This window comes from Cyprinodon variegatus, unplaced genomic scaffold (genome assembly GCF_000732505.1).
Source record: "Cyprinodon variegatus isolate N-32 unplaced genomic scaffold, C_variegatus-1.0 Scaffold1096, whole genome shotgun sequence".
Taxonomy (NCBI): Eukaryota; Metazoa; Chordata; class Actinopteri; order Cyprinodontiformes; family Cyprinodontidae; genus Cyprinodon; species Cyprinodon variegatus.
Window position 1 is genome coordinate 109,290 of NW_015151549.1, and position 18,881 is coordinate 128,170.

The following is an 18,881-nucleotide window of genomic DNA, read 5'->3' on the forward strand; positions in this document are numbered from 1 at the left end:
ACAAAAAGCAGCTGTAAAAGGCGGCCCCGTCCACTTTCCTTTTACTAGTTCACCGTGCTTCTTCCAGCAGTCCACCCTTTCTCTGCTCTTTCTCATCATCTCCTTCTTTCCCATCGCCCGACTTCCCAGAGCTTTGCCTGCTGTGTCTAAAAGTAGCAGCAGCAGCAACCCAGACTGACAGCAGCTCATTGGCTAATTTGTATCAGGTGTAGCCTGGTCCCAGATGCTACGGAGGGCTTTACCGTACAAACAGGAGAAGCGGCGCAAGGGAAATTAGACACTGCCGTTGGACAACATGTGGTAATTTATGAATGTTTTAAATCAGGTAGTCCGGATCCGGACAGCTAATCCGTGACCTCTGGAATAGGACATGTGATCAGGATTCACATCAGCGAGTGGATGTTTTAGGATGTTTAGATTTTCCAGGCAGACGAGTTCAAGCGAAGCGTTGGCCAAAGGGAAGCAGACTACTGATAGAAAAGAAGACTGGAGGAGGAGATTATACCTTCGCCTAAAGGTATTGTGGAGGATTTTTGCTAATTTTTTTAAAAGACCCATCCTCTCCACTTTTAAAATTAGAAGGACCATTTATTTTGATGATCCACCCGGAAAAAGAATATCCTCCACTATAACTCTGAGACGCAAGTCAATATTTCCAGATCAGACATCCTTCATTACAAAAAGAAGGATGTTTGCTGTGCTTCCCGTTGTGGGTGTCTGTGTGTCGGTTTGACGAGCTTCTTCGCCGTCTACAACCCCTCATCCACCGCCGGATGACACACAGTTCACCCGTGACTGTTCCCAAACATCTGGCCGTCACACTGCGTGTTTTGGCTTCAGGTGCAAACCAACAGACCGTCGCACAGAGCTACAAACTAGCGTCCTGCACCGTGTCTAGGATAGTGTCCGAGGTGTGCCAGGCATTGTGGACGGCACTACAGCCAGAGATTAGGTACCAAATAGGAAATTGGCATAGTGTAGAGCGGATGTAGATTTGACCAATCAGAGGCCTCCTTTCTCTCCTCCCTGTGACACCATCCGCAGCACTGCCTGCGGTGACCCACAATTTTGGGGAGGTGCATCATACTTTGCTTCTTATCTAAATCTAATGGCTTTAATCAGTTACGTACCTTGCATTTCAGGCCTATTGCTGGTTTGGTGAGGATGGGTGGGGAGCATGCCCTCTCCTCTTCATCATCTTCATCGTCCTCCTCTTCATCATCACTGCTTTCACTGAAACCGCTCTTATCGACAGATGGAGTGTCGTTTAGCCTAGACAGGACAGACAGTGGCAGCCCGTCCCCGGGCCCGTCTGGAAGTCTGGGCTTTGGACCCCTCTTCTTTCTCGGGGGTCGACCTCTTCGTGTAGTCGGGATTATTGACGTGTGCCTGGCCAAGTCCGGAGAATGAAAAGCCGAGGAGTCTCCTTGTCTATCCATTGAGAAAAGGGAAGGCGGGCTGCTGGAGGAGGCTGCCGTCCTTCCTTCTCCTGGAGTCTCCTCATCCTCGTCATCCTCATCATCAACGGGACAGATCTTGGGAGGTCGCCCGACGCGTGGTGGGTTTTTCATTTTGCCCCAGGGACAGTTTTTGGGCGGACGGCCCCGCGGCCGGCGCTCCCCGTTTGTTGGCAGAGGAGGATGTGCTGCATCCGGGACTGAGGACGATCCGTGGACAGAGGAGGAAGCCGGAGAGCTTTGGCGTATGGGAAACCCCAGGAAACCTTTGGTCTCTTCGTCATCTGCGCTCTGCTGCAAATGCCAGGGGGTCGTTTGCAGCTTGTGGCTTGGTTTGATCTGTTCAAAGTTACACCAAATAGATTAAATGAAGAATATTGAAAATGGAGGCAGAAACCCTGAAGGTTTGACCAACATATCGTCATATCTACCTCCTTCTGAATGTCATCCTCTGGTTCTTCCTCTTCCTCTTCCTCTTCATCCTCTCGATCCGATTCAGAGACAACAGTGTTTGTAACGATGACCGGCGTCCAGCGGAGGCACTCTGGGTCCACTTCCAGCTGCCGTGGTCGAGCCTTGAGACGAGCCATGTGGTTCGCCACCACTTTCTCCCTTCGCACCAGCACAAGCCTGCAGGTACACATTAAATGGAGCGTTAGAGCTCCAACACTTCCAGTACGTTTCAATGGGAACGTCTAACATTCAACTCTTCACAGCAGCACCCGGTGGTCACACCTCATCTGCTAAAACATATATACACATTCATAACAACTTGACTGAAGCCTTAGGCTACGTTCACACTGCAACCTGAAGTGACTCAAATCCGATTTTTTGGCCCATATGCGACCTGTATCTGACCTTTTCATGGCTGTCTGAACAACACAGATCCGATTTTTCCAATCCAACCAAGGCCACTTGTCTATGTGGCCCTGAATCCGATATGAATCTGATCTTTTAAAATGCGACCTGTGTCTGAACGGCCAGGTCGCATTCATCCGACCTGAAAGCCATTAATACCCAACAAAGGTCACTATTCTGGGTCTTGCTATGAAGAACCAGCAAGAAAAACAACAACCATGGTGGATGATGATGCGGAGAGCAGTATTTATGTTTAACCATATTGAAAAGATTGTGTTTTTATGGTTGGGAAAGATTGCTAGATGTGCTCCAGCACTACCATCCATTTTACTTCCCTAAACACAGAGCGCGCTGGCCTGTGATGTCATTGCGTCCTCTACAGCCCCCATGTGGGACACTTGCGTTGTATGACTGCAGTTCACACAGGAGATCACATACAAGTCACATATATTTGGAAATGTGAACGGCAACGCAAAAACATCAGATTTTACAAAAAAATCGGATTTGAGCATCAAGGCCTGCAGTGTGAACGAAGCCGAAAAGCCCTTCAATCAACCAAGGTTGTGCAGCTGCGAGTCAGAACAGACCTGTCCCCTCGCTGCTCCAGCATGTTGAGGCTGTGCAGGGTGGTGGTGATATCTTGTGGGCAGATTCCCGTCTTTTTGCTGAGCTGTCGTATGGTGATCTGTTGGTCACGGACCTCATGGAGGCACTCCAGTACCACACTGCGCCAGTAAGCCATATAGGACAGCCGGCCAAGGTCTGATAGAGGCTTTTCCGGGGAGCCTGGTTGTCCTTCCCTCTTTGACAGTAAATAGCCTTAAAACACAAAGAATCAACCATGAGTGAAATATATAAAACACAATAAGCAATACTAAAATGTAGCTGTATTTGTGGAAGGACTGGTGTCCTTACTGAAGTCGATCAGAAAGCGTCCATAGCCCTTTCGCTGGTATTGTGGAAGAATCATGATGCACGATACGTTGTATTTCTGTTGACAATGCTTCTCCTGGAGAAGAAGAGAAACACAAACCTCAGAGAATAATACTTCAGTGTTTTCCCACCGTTACTAGAGGGATTCCCAAAATATTTACTAAACAAAGGAGTTAAAAACAGAAGTCATTTAGGTCACTTTTCCAACTAAATGGCTCCATAAAATGTGCTTTTAATACATTTTTTAAAAGTTTTCCTGTATCTAGTTTTCAGCGTCACCATCGCATCGCAGCAACTCCCACCAGTAGACACAAGCTATGTTTACAAGCAAAGAACTCCTAATCAGACTGAGATGCGATCAGAATTAAATAGGTTCTATGAAAACATAGTTTATATGTGCACAAAAGGAAAAATATAACTGATCTGATCATGACTAATTTACTTTCATCAGCCTTACTTCCAAGTAAAAACACTCTGAAAGGCACAAAGTTTTCATATTTCCCTAAAACAATCACAGGAAGAACTTTTATACTGCTGCCTATAAATACAAATCCTCTGATTGTTTTGAACAGCTAGAATGGACGAGCAGCAGGTTGTGAGAATGGCAACAAAGCAACATGTAACAAACTCAGCAAGGCCTGTAGTTTCGATGTTACAGTAAGAGAGCAGGAGGATGTCAACCTCGAGCGTTGCTGTTCCTTTCCTCCACAGACATGCAGTTTCACTTTCCCCCTGATAAGAAAGGCTTGATCCAAAACGTGCCCCTTCTTCTAATTAGGAATAATATTTCATTTTTGGCATATTTACATGACTTGTTTTCACTCTTATAGGCTCATTTTGGCAGGTATTGTGTCCATGTAAACACATCAACTGAACACAACAGAAAAGAAGTTTCAAATACTTGCAAACGAAGGGCAACAGGTAGCAGCTACTAAGGCTAAAACGCGCTGCATGCATTCCGGCTGCATAGAGGGTCCCTCTATGAGCCACCAGACTGGGGAGATCAAGTATTCACAGAGAGGATGTAGGGGGACTTCCCCCAGCATAAACAAGCTGAGCAGTAAACATTAAGCTGCAGCTGCTGCTCTTAAAAGCTAAAAGAAAATCACTGTTTCACTGGATCTGTACTCCTGAGCTCCAAACACAAGTCAGTTGACTGTTTATTGAAATGTTTTATTGGTTGTTTTAAGTCCAAGTCCAACCCTCTTTGTGTAGAAAGGCTGCATTATCAGGTGAAACTTTGAGGACAAACCAGGCTGGCATTACTTTGCATTTTCTCCTGGGATGTTTTTTTACTTTGTCTCCCTTTCTTTCACACTCAACATGAGTGGCTGAAATGTTTGGGAGCCTCTGATATAAAGATGGAAAGAAGCATTGATTAAAGAAATCACTGGTTATACTGATGTAATTAAATAAACTCTTAAATATTCATGTCCATTAGTACGGAAGCCCAGAGCAGTCGTGTCCCTCCGATACTTTATCAAGGCGGTTTTCTCGATAAAACAAGTTAATTTTCGAATTATCTAAGGACAACAAAAGCCGTTTTCTCATCATAACGACATGATTGGTGTGTGTTAAAACTGATTACATCCTTCAATACCACATCAGTGGTAGAGGATTTATAAAGAAAATTGATGGCGGCCTATGTGTAATTCACTAAATAATCCCTTGTTTAACTTTTAGTCTGATGATTTGCTTTCACTTCTGATTCCTAAGCAGTTAGATGTATGCCTCTGGGGACATAGCACTGGGTGTTTGCAGAACAGCCCCAGTGTTATGCCTGTTAAATGCATTAACCCCCAAAAATTAGTCAAGATTTTCATTAAAGGGGTCATAGAATGCAAAACCAAGTTTACATTGTCAAAGATGAATAAGTCCAATGGGTGAAATGGATGTAAAGAGAAGTTAAAACCCCATCGACATGTCCTATCTATGCAAATCTCACGATTCTAAACTTGCACCATAAAACGGGTGAATCCAAACCAAGCACCGAATTGATGTCAATGCTGGGGTGGGGGTTGGTTGCTGGGCCGCTGACTGGACCGGACCTCAGCAGAAAGCAATGAGCCGCCTGTCCTCAGTCGGAGGAGGGAGGATTTGGGCCGGTAATGCAGGCGGGGGGATGCACAGGGCTGCTTGCGTCCAGGCTACCGTCACCAGGTCGGGTTCAGTCGCTCTGTCCCCCCCTGACTTCCTGCCCCCATCCGCCAGGGTTCCCGGACTGGCCCCGGAGCTCACGGCTCGGCTCTGCTGCACTGTAGCAGACCAAAAACCTTGACAACTTTGAAATTCCCCCCCAGACATTTTCTTTTTAGGTATGAAAAGTAGGACATGTCCAGGAAAAAGAGGACGTCTGCTCACCCTACCATATCAACAATTTTGATGTTTCAGTGAGTGCGTGCTTGTTGCTATGATGCGTCTTTTCTCAGCAGCTTCGCTCGTTGTAAACCAACCAATCAGAGCACAGCTTAAATAAATATTCATGAGCATACCATCAAAAGAAGTAAACCTGTCGTTTCATTCTAGAGCTCTTAACCAGGCTTGCATTAGGGCTGATAGAACAGCAAATATGCCTTTTTCAGCCCAACCAATGTTACACACCCTATTGAGAGACCTTAAGGACCAGCACCAAATACCCTATAGAATCTTTCTACGATCCCTTTTAAAAAAACTGTCACATTTGTTTCTACAGTATTTCATACCATCCAATCATCCAACAGGACCTGAAAATGAGTTAAAAGAAAAAGAAATCTAAAAACTGATTAAGGCCCCGTCCACACGAAGTCAAACCCTGGCCTAAACGCACAAATTTTTCACCAAACCAGCCTCTCATCCATACGAAGCCGGCGTTTCGGGGGTCTGTAAACGATCTTTTTTTTATTAAGCCTTCAGAGTGGGAAGATTTTGAAACGCCATTTTCGCGTTTCCATCTTTAAGGTCTGACCGTATTTTTTTTCTTACACGCATGTGTCGCCTCTAAACAAGCATGTGCGACACAGTATCACAACAACAATGGCGCCGTACTGTGTTGAATGGTTGCTGCTCATGCTACTCACCCTGCTGTCGGGCTTACAATAGAATCTTATTCTTCTGGAATATCTCCAGGAAGAACACAGCAATATAGAGGACATAGTTCAGCACCTGAATTTGACTTAACCACGAAAATGTACCCGCAGGGCCATTTTCCGGTTTTCCGGTTCGGTTGTTGTATAAATATTAGTGCGCATGCCCAACATTTCGTCGCCTATTTTTGCTTTGGCACCACAGCGCCACTTACAGGCCTGGCATACATTTTGCAGCGTTTTCCTGCATTCGTGTGGTCGATCACATTTATTTTACATCTCCGTCTTTACGACAAACGTTTTGGAAAATATTATCGTTTCGTGTTCGTTTTGACTTCGTGTGGACGGGGCCTAAATGCGCACACGTGTGTTAGGATAATTATCATTGATGTGTGAGTTTATTACACCTTAATATTAGCTGCCTGTTGTAAGAACTGAAGGTTTCCCCAATAGTTCTATTAAGTATATACAGTTACAATCTTCATTCTGTACGTGGTAGATATTTGGGAATGGAATGACAGCAGTGTCCTTCAGCTAAGAACAAAGTGTAATATTTTGATAAGGCTGTAGCTATGGATGTCTCCTCATCTGCTAAGGTGTATGATGTAATGATGTGGCAGACTGGAGATGAAAAAAATGCTTCTTTAATTGTAAATCGAGGACACTTCCAGAGCTGTGAGCCCAGCTGGTAAGAAGCTGCCTTCTGAAACTCTAAGCAAATTCTCTCATCTGAGTAAGATTACAATTTCTATCAGAATCTGTTGTCATGTCTCCTGGTTATTTAATACATATATGTTATGAAGAATTTGTCCTGGTTGATCTCTTTTCAGGAGAGAGAAAACTTCCAGGTGCAGACACAGAGCCCATCTTTAACAAGCAGTATCGCGATTGCACAACTACGGGCCCCGCAGGCATGGAAGGACTGGGAATCCAGGGCTGCTCTCCAGCCTCATTCATTACTCATACAGGTTAATCATCTTGTTATCTCGACAAATCAATAACTGTTTTCTCATTATGACCAGATAATTATCTTGTCATTTTGAGATAACAATAAATGGTTTAATAGTGATAACGAGATAGTTATGTCATTATCTCCAGAAGGCAAAGGAAAAAAAAAAAAAGGTGAGTATGGCCGCTCTCTGCTTCCGTACTATTAGCCTGAGAACACGCAAAAAAAAAAAAGACTACAATTAAGCACTACTTGGTGTTGATGTAAAATAAAATCCCAAAGAAAGACGTTGAAGGTTGCAGCTGTAAGAAAACGTTTTGTTTGAGCCTTTTTTTTTCCACTTTAAAGGTTTGAATTTATTTATCTCATAAAACTAGAGAAAGATGAAAAATTCTGATTTAAGAGTCTCAAAGCAGGACGTTCTGAATCCTACCTTAGAGAAGTAGCCGACAAGATGGCAGCCTTTGCTGTCATTCTGCGTGAGAACGTAGAAAAGGAAGGGCTCTACGTCGTAGTAAAGGGTCTTATGGTCCAGGAAGAGCTTGGCCAGCAGACACAGGTTCTGACAGTAGATTGTGCTCACGTTTCCATCCACCTGGAGCCAAAGGGGGGAAAAAAAATGGAAACACATCAGCAATGATGACTTTTATCTTTCTAGAGGCAGAAACAACCTGATGTTTAAACGCTCTATAGAACAAAGCTCTATAGAACAAAGCATTTGACCAATTAGAAGTCGATATCAATGCAAAGAGGAGCATGCCATAAATAAAGCCTTTCTATAGAGTGTGTGTGTGTGTGTGTGTGTGTGTGTGTGTGTTTGGGCTGAATGGTACAGCAGCTCTGTCTCTGTATAAACATCCTTTCCTCACCTCAAACACAGAAACTTCGTCCTTCCTGTAGATCTCATTGGCTGGAGGGTGGAACCAGCTGCACTTCTTCATGTGCTGGTACAGGATGCTGCGGCTCTTCATGTAACGCAGGCAGAACTCACACAGGTACAGTTTGGGGAGTCTGGAAAGGTGAAGACAGACGATAAGCTCAATGTGTGACAAGAACTGAGGACAAGAAGCTGATGGTTCTTTGGACCTGACAGCTTATGGTACTTCAAACAAACTGCCTACCTGCACCGGGCTGGTTACAAGCTGAAGTGAGGGGAACTGTAAGGTAATCTCTCTTTAAGTTGGGAGGAAATGCTACTCTTATGAGCCAGCTACATGTTAGCTTACCTGCTGTACTCCTGTGGGTACGGAGATGAATACCAAGTCTGGATTTCGAACTTGCCAAATTCGATGACGGATGGACAGCGCATCTGTGGATCTGGTGGACCTGTCACTCCAACTTTCTGTTTGGGGAAACAGATTTTTAGTTTCTCACCTCTCATCCTATTTTCTCCTCGTATCTGGGCCTTTTTAAAACACCAACACGTTTGCTCAGCCTCTCTACAGTCATGGCCAAAAGTTTTGAGAATGATTCAAATGTTAACATTTACAAAGTCTATTGCAATTTGCATAAACTCCAGAATGTTATAAAGAGTGATCAGCGTAACAGCAATTAATTGCAAAGTGAATATTTGCCTAGAAAATGAACTTTATCCCACAAAACACATTTCAATGTCTTTTCAGCCCGTGACTTAAAAGGACCAGCTAACATCTTTTCAGTGATTGCTCCATTAACACAAGTGTGGGTGGGGATGAGGACAGGGCTGGAGATCAATTGGTCATGATTCAATAAGAATGACACCACTGGACACTTTAAAAAGAGGCTGGTGCTTGGCATCACGGTTTCTCTTCTGTGAACCACGGTTATCTCTAAAGAAACACGTGCAGTCATCATTGCACTGCACAAAAATGGCCTAACAGGAAAGCGAATCGCAGCTAGAAAGATTGCATCTCAGTCAACAATCTATGGCATCATCAAGAACTTCAAGGAGAGAGGTTCCATTGTTGCCAAAAAGGCTCCAGGACACCCAAGAAAGACCAGCAAACACCAGGACCGTCTCTTAAAAGTGTTTCAGCTGCGGGATCAGGCTACCAGGAGTGCAGCGCTTGCTCAGGGATGGCAGCAGGCAGGTGTGAGTGCATCTGCACGCACTGTGAGGCGGAGACTCTTGGAGCAAGGCTTGGAGAAGCCACTTCTCTCCAGGAAAAACATCAGGGACAGACTGATATTCTGCAAAAGGTACAGGGAGTGGACTGCTGAGGACTGGGGTAAAGTCATTTTCTCTGATGAATCCGCTTTCCGATTGTTTGGGACATCTGGAAAACAGCTTGTTCGGAGAAGAAGTCTTGTCTCATGCCAACTGTAAAGCATCCTGAAACCATTCATGTGTGGGGTTGCTTCTCAGCCAAGGGAGTCGGCTCTCTCAAAGGCTTACCTAAAAACACAGCCATGAATAAAGAATGGAACCAGAATGTCCTCCGAGAGCAACTTCTCCCAAACGTCCAAGAGCAGTTTGGTGATGAACGATGCCTTTTCCAGCATGATGGAGCACCTTGCTATAAAGCAAAGGTGATATCTAACTGGCTCAGGGAACAAAACATAGAGATTTTGGGTCCATTGCCTGGAAACTCCCCTGATCTTAATCCCATTGAAAACTTGTGGTCAACCATCAATAGACGGGTGGACAAACGAAAACCTAGGAATTGTGACAAAATGCAAGCATTGATTGTGCAAGAATGGACTGCTATCAGTGAGGATTTGGTCCAGAAGTTGATTGGGAGCATGCCAGGGAGAATTGTAGAAGTCCTGAAGAAGAGCGGTCAACACTGCAAATATTGACTTGCTGCATTAACTCATTCTAACTGTCATTAAAAGCTTTATTTTCTCTCATATGATTGATATTTTATTTCTGTATGTGATAACATCTGACATACACACATGAAAACCAGAGGGCAGCAGATCATGTGAAAATATATTTGTGTGATTCTCAATACTTTTGGCCATGACTGTAAAAACAAAATTGAGTATGGTCTCCATGAGGGCAGATTCTGCAAATCCTTGGAGCCGAGGCCTCAGGCGTCTGATGTGCTGTGAGCAGGTTTTTAACACATCACTGAAATCCTGCTTAACTGTAAAACCAGCAGCTCAGTGGTGCTGCTTCTGATCCAAATGCTGATTCATTAACAACAGATCATAGAAAAGGCTCCTTAAAGCTCCCTTATAGTCACAACAAATTTCTAAATATTAATTTAATCAACTGATGTTTTTGAACAGACCTATTTATCTAAAAGGAGGGAAAACAGAAGTTATATATAAAAAAAACGTGTTTGTAAACTCATAATTTATAGTTTCACTAAAGAAGCAGAACTTTTTTTGAATCTTAAAGGATTTGTTAGCATTTTAATATCTGATATGAACCAAACAGATGACAAAGGCCTGCAGTTTGAACAGCAGGGAGAATACAAAGAAGGAAAAGGGTGAAAGAAAATATGACTTGATTGTAATTATCTTTATATTTATTGATATTTTCTTGAATTTACCTATAATTTCAATCCCCCAGAAAGCAGAGGTATATTGTTGTCACTTATAGTTTCTAAACAAAAACAAAAAGATTCTCTAATTGTTGAGTCTCTAGAACTGACTGTTTTACTCCTGAAGGACGCGTGTCGAGACATGTAGAGACGTACAGGCGGGTTTAAAGACACAGACTCTGCTGCTAGCACTACCCTGCAACTGTAATCCATCAAATCTTTACAGACCAGCGTGACAAGCCCTGCCTGTAGTTTATGACAATCATCCCGTGCTTTGCTTTGCCACTCATCCAGATTAATCACACTTTTTATGGCCAAATAACTGCCCTGTCAGCACCAAACACTGACACTGGTGTGGCTATTTCAGTCAGGATCCAAGTTTTATGGCGGCTGGCTCAAACACCCGCCATCTCAGAGGTTTATTGTGGCACATAAGGCCTGGAGAGAACAGGGCAGAATTTATGCTTCGTCTCTTTATCTACTGTCTAACCTGTCAGGTTAGTGACAGAACATTTTATGAGCCCTACCAAGAAGAGGGAGTGGATGTGTTTACACACACTGGCTCTGCATGGGGACAACAATCCATCAATACCAGCTTGTTGCACAGTTTTTGTCTTCTTTTGACCTTCAGCATATTGTGTATTCATGACACCGCCCTCACACCCCACTGTGTACCTGAAGCGCCAGCTCCTGGATATGTTTGAACAGTTCGATGTCTTTCTCTGTCAGGTTCTCGTGTCCGGGCAGTTTGTCTTCGTCCTCCCGCCAGTCACTGCCGTCCTGATTGTCTGCAAATCATAAAGATGTTGACATGAATGCAAATCCAACATCGGCACCGGAGAAAAAATACATCAGATGTCAGAGCTGCATGTAGAAAGTTTACTGAATAAACTCTGCGCTATACATGATGGATGGATTTGTTAAAGGAGAAGTCCCCTCATATTCAGAATTTAAACTTCTGAAAGTACTTTAAATATTAAATTATTACATGCTGTTTAATGATAAGTGTTTTTTAATTAAGAGTAATTTTCATTTAAATGTGCTTTACTGGAGGCATCCATGTTTGTTATAGAACACTACTGCCACCACCGGTTAGTGACGTCACGGTGCGGTATCGGCTGTTGATCAAGTCCCAGCGCTTTATCTGGTGTTGTCACAATGCGCTATTACCCAAGTCATCTTGAAAACATTCTTCTTCCAAATGTTGGCTACATATTACGTGTTTTTTCTCTGGCCAGAAGTTCGATGGCAAATCCTCCTTCCTCAAGTTGGCGATCCAACAACCAACCCGTCCGTGGAGGATCAGGAATCAGAAAGGTGAAATAACTTTTTTTCACTTCTACCCGATGTATTACCACATCCAGCTGCCATGCAAGTGGGCATTGTCAGTTTCACTATAGCTCTGGTGAATTTTAATGGTGAAGTCCTCTGGAAATCTACAATAATTGTTGTTGATTGCAGACGTGGCTCGTAGTTCCCATTGATTTTGCTTGTAAAGTGGGGAGAATGGCGCTAGGCTTACCGCACCGTGACGTCACTGCCGGAAGATGGCAGGAGTGAGGTGTTACTATATTTGGGAAAAAATGGCCGCTCCCAGACTCAGTGATCGCAGCAATTATTATTTTAAATTTTTTTTTTACTGATTAATTAATTAAATCACAGCGAACGTATTAGTTTTAGGTATAAATATTAATCCATTGATTATTCCTTGTTGAACAGACTTTTTCTTTAAATCAAATTGGAGCTGAAGCTTCTTACATCAGATTACAAAGTAATTTACTTGAAATCATCAACATCAGGATAATAGATTGGAATTTTTTTAGCTTGTTGCACAAAAATTCTCAAGTAGTAAGAAACAGTCAGAATAAAGGTGTTTGCTTCCAGGCTGAAGGTACGGAATTATCATAACTTCTCCGGTCGTTACATATGGCTCATCCTCACCACCTCCGTCGTCTCCCTCTCCTTTTCGACCCGCTTTCTTCCGAATGCGGCACTGCTGCGAGTAATCCACCACCTCCTGCCGCGCCTTGCGGCCTGCTGGCGATGGTGTGAAGAACTTGGTGAGGGCGTCGATGAGGCCCTTGGTCTTGCTGTTGAAGTGCAGGCTGCTGTTGGATTGCTCGTCGTCACCGCGCATGGAGAACAGCAGCCGGTCGTCACCGGGGTAACCTTCGCAAGAGGAGCTGGAGGAAGAGTTGGCCGAGGTGGAGCGCCTCCTCCGCCCTCGGCCTCCCAGCTTCTTGAACGGTCGCCCTGGTCTAAAGGGAAAAGGAGGCAGGAAGCTGATGTTAACCTTATTGGAGAAATTATTTGCTCGTTTTGACGTTTTGTACTTAAAGCTCAGGCTTGATAAAAGCTGTGAAACTTTCTTTACAGTTAAGCATAAACAGAGCTTTTGTTGAATTTTAACTGAAACCTTTATTTTTTTTTTTATTTAGATTACAGGATTTAGTTGAGCAGTGAAAAGCAGAATCCTTTAAAGTGGTAGAAAATGTGTTGATGCTTTTCTGTTGTATAGAATCTGAAAGGTGCTGTGCAGCATGTAGAACAGGGGTGGATGTTTATCGGATTAATTATCGCCATCATGACATATTTCTCGTCATGATAAGACTTTGGATTAACAGTCTAGAGGCTACATTGGATAATGACCTTAAAAAAAAAAAAAGTCTAAATATTTACTACAGTTATTATGGGATATTTAGGAATATAAATCTCCACTCTGTCTGGAACTGCTGTCCTGAAGAACAGCTATGAAGCTGCAGTCACTGACAAAGTTACCTCTGAAAGAAGCAACCAAGAGGTTTTTAATCATCAGAACATATGATTTTATGTCCACATCTCCCAGCCCATTGCTGCAGGTGCAGAACCCTTTCCACCACATTTAGGAACTACTACTGTTTACCTGCTGGAATGGGATCTGGCACGATGGAGTGTTTCTGTGAACATCACTTGTTGAGACGTGACACTGTTTTCAGATCAGTACTTTAACTAGGCTGTTCTAATGCGGACAAGCTTTGATCATAAACTGTTCCTTTGTGCTTCTTGATGTGGGTTCAGCGGAAGTTTTACTCTATGCTACTCTCAACTTTTGTTGCAGGTTTTCTTTCTGGATGAGCCGGTTCTGTTTACGAGAACAGTAACAAAGAGCCTTTAGTAGCTCTGGCTTAATAGGGGGCTTAATAGAACGCACTGATTTCTATCTATATCGTTTTTTACTTTTTCTTTCTGCTTTAGAATGACGACAGACTTCTAAGTAGAGAGCAATTTTAAAGTAATTCATGAAAAAGAAAATAAGGATGTAGAAGTAATGTTTCCAAGGAACAGGACAAAGTACTTTGCTACCACTCTGATCTCTGTACCTGTTCTTTTGCCGTCCCAGCGGCGCGTTGTATCGTCGTTTGATCTGTGCCGCCTTTTCGTGTAAAAGCGTCTTTCCCTTATTCCTGGGTTGGCAGATTTGACAAATCCACATGCCTAAGAAAGAAAAATGAAAAAGCAATGACTGATTGGAGCTGGAATAGAGATGCTTTAACCTCTATTATCCTCTACATTTCCCCCCCCCCAGTTTAATTTAATTTCTCTCTTTTCTTGTCAGACAGTGCTGTAATTCAGGTGACCTGTTTAGTTCTTTAGAAACAAATGTAACCTATGACACTATTTACTAAACAGAAAAGTAACAGAGTGAAATGACTCCTCTGTGTTTTAAACTTGACCACTGATTTGTTTTTATTCTTGCTAAAAAAAAAGTCTCACTTTCTCAATTAAAAAAAGATAATTGTAAAAATTGGAGTGAATGAGGCTCAGAGATGTTTTTATCCTTTTCATTTGGCACCACAGCATCATCCTCAGCAGTAGACGTCTCATTTAAACTGGGAATTTCATATCTGCACAGAAGCTTCTTCCATACAAGCGCCTCTGTTTGCACTGTGAGAAACATTAACTAAGAATTGCCCAATGCCTGGATGTCTGATGCATGCTTATGGCTCTATTGCTGGAATCATTCCTTCGCTGGAGCAGATCAGAACATCTGATTCTGCCATTTCCCCTTTGTCATCGCAGTCAGTCAGTTAGTAAAACCAGCAACAGACTCTCTCTATTTGTTTAATATCTCCAAACTAGAAAAAGCCACCATTCATGCCTTTCTACTTGTTAGTGTTGGTCAAAGATCAGACAAAGGTGAGGGATGTAGGACTGAAATGTTTTTCTATCCGGAGCACATTTTTTATACGATACCCCAGAAAAAAAAGGAACAGTCTGACTGTGACAGCCTGCTGTCACACTCTGAAGCTGTGTGGTAACTTTTTCATTTTCAAAATGAGTTGCACATTTCATATATTTTCATTAGCCTGACTTTAAGTTAGCTTTTTGCAGTGCACACATTTAGTTAACTTTATTTGTCAGGTGGTTGTTTTTTTTGTTTTTTTGTCAAGATGCAATTTATTAATTTCTTTCTTCTTTGAGTTGCCAGTTTCCTTGGGATCTGCTGGTGGAGGGCTGCAATGAGCTCCAGCTTTCCTCAATTGGTGGTTGCAGGCTAATCAGTGGATCAAACCATTTGTAATAGGAAGGGAAATTTGTTTATAATTTGTTTAAATATTCTTAGTTTGGGTAATTTTGTTAATAAGTTATATTTAAAAAGTATTTAGTATCTGGCCAGTATTTATCTGTTCAGTTAAGTTTATTTGTTTATTAGTCAGTTATCCCCCTTGTGTGTCAACAGTGGTCTGATCAGCCACCATTTAAGTTTCCCTCATGTCCTGTTTGTTAGGTCAGTTTGTACTTGAGTTCTTTATGTTAAAGCCTGAATTGAATTCTGTTTTGTTGACCTCTGTTTTCGGGCCCAGTTTATCATTTTTTAAAACATTTTGGGAATAAATTAAGCCTTTTTTTGAAAGATTTCAGTGGTTTTCTGCCTGGTTTGTGCAAATCCCTCACACTGACCTAAAAGAAAAGTTGAAAGAAAAAAAAAAAAAAGCCAGATCGACGCATTTCTATTCCTACCTTTCGGCATCCGTGTGAGAGGAGGATCACAGCACTCCATGTGGAAGCCCCGGTCACAAGAATCACAGAACAACATGTTATCCTGCAAAAACACACATCCACACCTTAGATAAACTTCACAGCATCACTTCTAATGCTAACCAGAGATTAACAGAAACAGATTTGTTAGGGCCAATACCAATAGCCAATATTTTAACAGTCTAACCAATCCTTGATATGCGCCACCGATATTTTCGGGCTCGTTTTTTTTAGAGGAAACATTGATTCCCCCTCCTCCCATTTATGTGATAAAAGTTACACAACGATAATAAATATTACAGACTTCTCACATAAAGAAAAGCATTACCAACTCAAACTGAACATATGCAGCAATGCATGTGCTTCACATGATCTCAACTCATGCCTGCTAGAGGCAATTGTTCCCAAAGCCTTTTTTTCCCCCCACACAAATGCCCCTGCAATGTCTAACCCCACTCCAAACTTTTCTAACGGTTGAACAAAGTGTGAAGTTAAAAGCAGTAAGATAAAAATTGCAATAACATAAACTACAGTCTACTATAAACTGCTAAATCTACATAGCTTCAAAGTGCTTTTAATTTTATCCAAGTATCATTAATAATTCCATGCTGCCATAAATAAAAAAAAATATAAACTCTCAGACTGGGTCATTTATTCAAACCATTTTTACTAAGCCTGCCCTGCAATTACACGTCACTATCCCTAGGAGGCATACTTCCCAATTTTGCAACCAGTGCACAGGAAAAACTACTAATATGAGCCGAAATTATCGTCCCGCTGATGTCGGCCAGGTTCACATTCTACACAGAACCCATCCTAATAACAAAATAAACATTATCCACATTATTTTATCAAATGTCACCTTATTGGATGAGACAACAGATAAATGATGCCGCCGAAGACTAAAATAGCCCGACTCCACTGATATGTGTATCATCAACACTATGTGACACTTCAGTGAAGAAGACTGAGGGATGCTGTCTAGCTGCTGGTTCACCATGTTTGTTCCTCCGCTCACCGCATTCTTTCCTTGATCCTGACAGCTGCTGCAGGTCTTGCATTCGATGCACTGCCACCACAGGGCTTTGACTCGTGCCGTGAGCTCTGGGGAAAACTTCAGACAGGACGGGTGACCTGCAGGAAGACGCACAAACAACTGCATCAACATCACACACGGCGTCTTGTTTGCTGCGACTGACACACATGCAAGGTTGGGAAAAAAAAGAAATAAAACATACATCTTTGCAGCCAAGTTTGACTCGTCAGTGGCTTTCAAGCTCAAAGTTAGTTTTCAAACATTCTGTCAGAGCTGTGCTTTCCTGCCCTCTGCTGTTTCTCACAAGGCTAATGGTAATGGAAGAGCACCACTGCTTCTCTGCTTTCTTTAAAAGTTCTTATGCACCAACCAAGTTTTCTATCTCAAAATAGAAGAGAAACAATCCGATTGGCTTTTTATTATCATATAGATACTCTAGCAGTACAACGATATGCCTCATCGTTGTTTCACTAGTGCCAACTAACTGCTGAACCAGAAGCTAAGAGAACAATGGCAAAAAAAAAAGACATTTCTGCTGAAGGAAACAGCTATTTTGACCATTAAAAAAAAACAGAAAACTGATGGGAAGCTGCCTGTTAAACATTAAAATAATGCATTTTAAGCTGTGTGGTTTCATAAGCTGAACAACAATTATTTAACCTTTAACCCTCAACTGTTTGGGCTCATAGTGATTTTAAAAAGTTGTTTAAAATATTTAGAAGCCTTTAGTTACATCCCTTTAAGAACTCTAATGATTGTCACTCACCACTGTTGCCACAATCAGCGCAGGAGATGAGCTCCTCTGGCTTCTTGTCGCGGTTCTGCTCCTTGGTCCCCAAACAGAAGCTGCAGATGGGGATGGGCTCTGCCACGGGCTGGTGGAAGGACAGAGGAGAAAGTTCAGACCATGTGTCAAATTAACAGCTTTAGTAAACAAAAACAACACGGAGGTCCCGTGTCCTGCTGCAGTCAATGTCGCTGCGTATGTTAGTGAGCTGACAGCAGACTGAAAATGACGCTGCAGAGTGTGTCTGTGTTTGAGCAGCTAGTTCAGGGTAACGAGGACCTGAAAGCTGCCATGATGAGGGAGCTTCTATTATTTATGGACCATGCTGTGTTGGAGCGACTCTGCTGATCACAGGACGGGAGGAGTGACCGTGTTGGTTCAGCTGGGTAAGTTTTGACTGCAGGGTTCACCTGAAATGTGTGAAATATCCAGGCTGCTCATTTAGTGAGGCCGCCTTAAACGTTAGACGAAGCACAAAGGAAAGAAAAGGACAGAATGATGCACACATTGTTAAAGATGGTGGAGTCCAGTGATGATTGAAGACACTGCAGGGGTTTTCTTACCCCAGAATAGAGCTTTAATAAGACCGCTGTGTGTTTAGCTTGATTTCTGCAGTGGAATGTGGAACCAAATCAAAATAATCAAATTCTAATGTGACCATCTGTGAATTTAACTAAATAAATGTATTTTTATCCATGTTATTATGGCTGTTTGTTTACATGTAAGAAAACCAAAACAGAAGATACCTTGTTTTGTTCCAGATATTTCCAAGTCATATTTTAAAATTTAGGAATCTTAAAACCAGTTTTAAGCAGCAGTAATCAATTAGATAATTAACTGACAGGAATCAGCTGATTTCTAACGTGTCCACGATCTGCTTGTCAGAAACCCTAAAGTTTGATTGTTTTCCCAACAAGTCATTGCAGCATTCTTCAATCGTTGAAGAGTAGAGGAGAGTTAGGTTTAAGTAAAACAAGTCAAAGTGTGTGTAGATCATTCTTACTGTGAGAGAGCAAGACGTTCAGCAGGTAACAGGAACTCATTCTTTAAGCAGTCATTTTTCTTATTTGGTATAACCATCTGAAAATCTGAGTGAAATGTCGCATGAAGTTGTCAAAATCGATGTGAGCGAGCTGCTGCTGCACTAGAAGCATTTCCTCCAAATACATTTCCTCAGATAGCTGAGATAGCTCTAGAGGCTCTGGCTGCACATCGTGTCTTCGGTTTTAAGGGAAAGCCCAGTAAGTCTGAAGAAATGATCTGTAAACTTTGTTCCACTGTAAACGTTCAGGAAATCCTATACACTACTG

At 42.5% G+C, this 18,881-nt stretch overlaps 1 protein-coding gene across 3 annotated transcripts in view; it reads right to left on the bottom strand.

The window, feature by feature from the left end:
- kat6a (K(lysine) acetyltransferase 6A) overlaps positions 1 to 18,881 on the bottom strand; it is a 40,207-nt gene that overhangs the window by 6,141 nt on the left and 15,185 nt on the right. For all 3 annotated transcript variants that reach the window (XM_015400372.1, XM_015400370.1, XM_015400371.1), the window contains exons 3-15: positions 17,551 to 17,659; positions 16,767 to 16,882; positions 15,731 to 15,812; positions 14,089 to 14,203; positions 12,671 to 12,987; positions 11,405 to 11,517; positions 8,486 to 8,601; positions 8,129 to 8,270; positions 7,693 to 7,854; positions 3,231 to 3,324; positions 2,903 to 3,134; positions 1,889 to 2,087; positions 1,131 to 1,796 (exon numbers count right to left, since the gene is read on the bottom strand). In XM_015400372.1, coding sequence (XP_015255858.1) covers positions 1,131 to 1,796; positions 1,889 to 2,087; positions 2,903 to 3,134; positions 3,231 to 3,324; positions 7,693 to 7,854; positions 8,129 to 8,270; positions 8,486 to 8,601; positions 11,405 to 11,517; positions 12,671 to 12,987; positions 14,089 to 14,203; positions 15,731 to 15,812; positions 16,767 to 16,882; positions 17,551 to 17,659 — 2,463 coding nt within the window. The remainder of the gene's footprint in view (positions 1 to 1,130; positions 1,797 to 1,888; positions 2,088 to 2,902; positions 3,135 to 3,230; positions 3,325 to 7,692; positions 7,855 to 8,128; positions 8,271 to 8,485; positions 8,602 to 11,404; positions 11,518 to 12,670; positions 12,988 to 14,088; positions 14,204 to 15,730; positions 15,813 to 16,766; positions 16,883 to 17,550; positions 17,660 to 18,881) is intronic.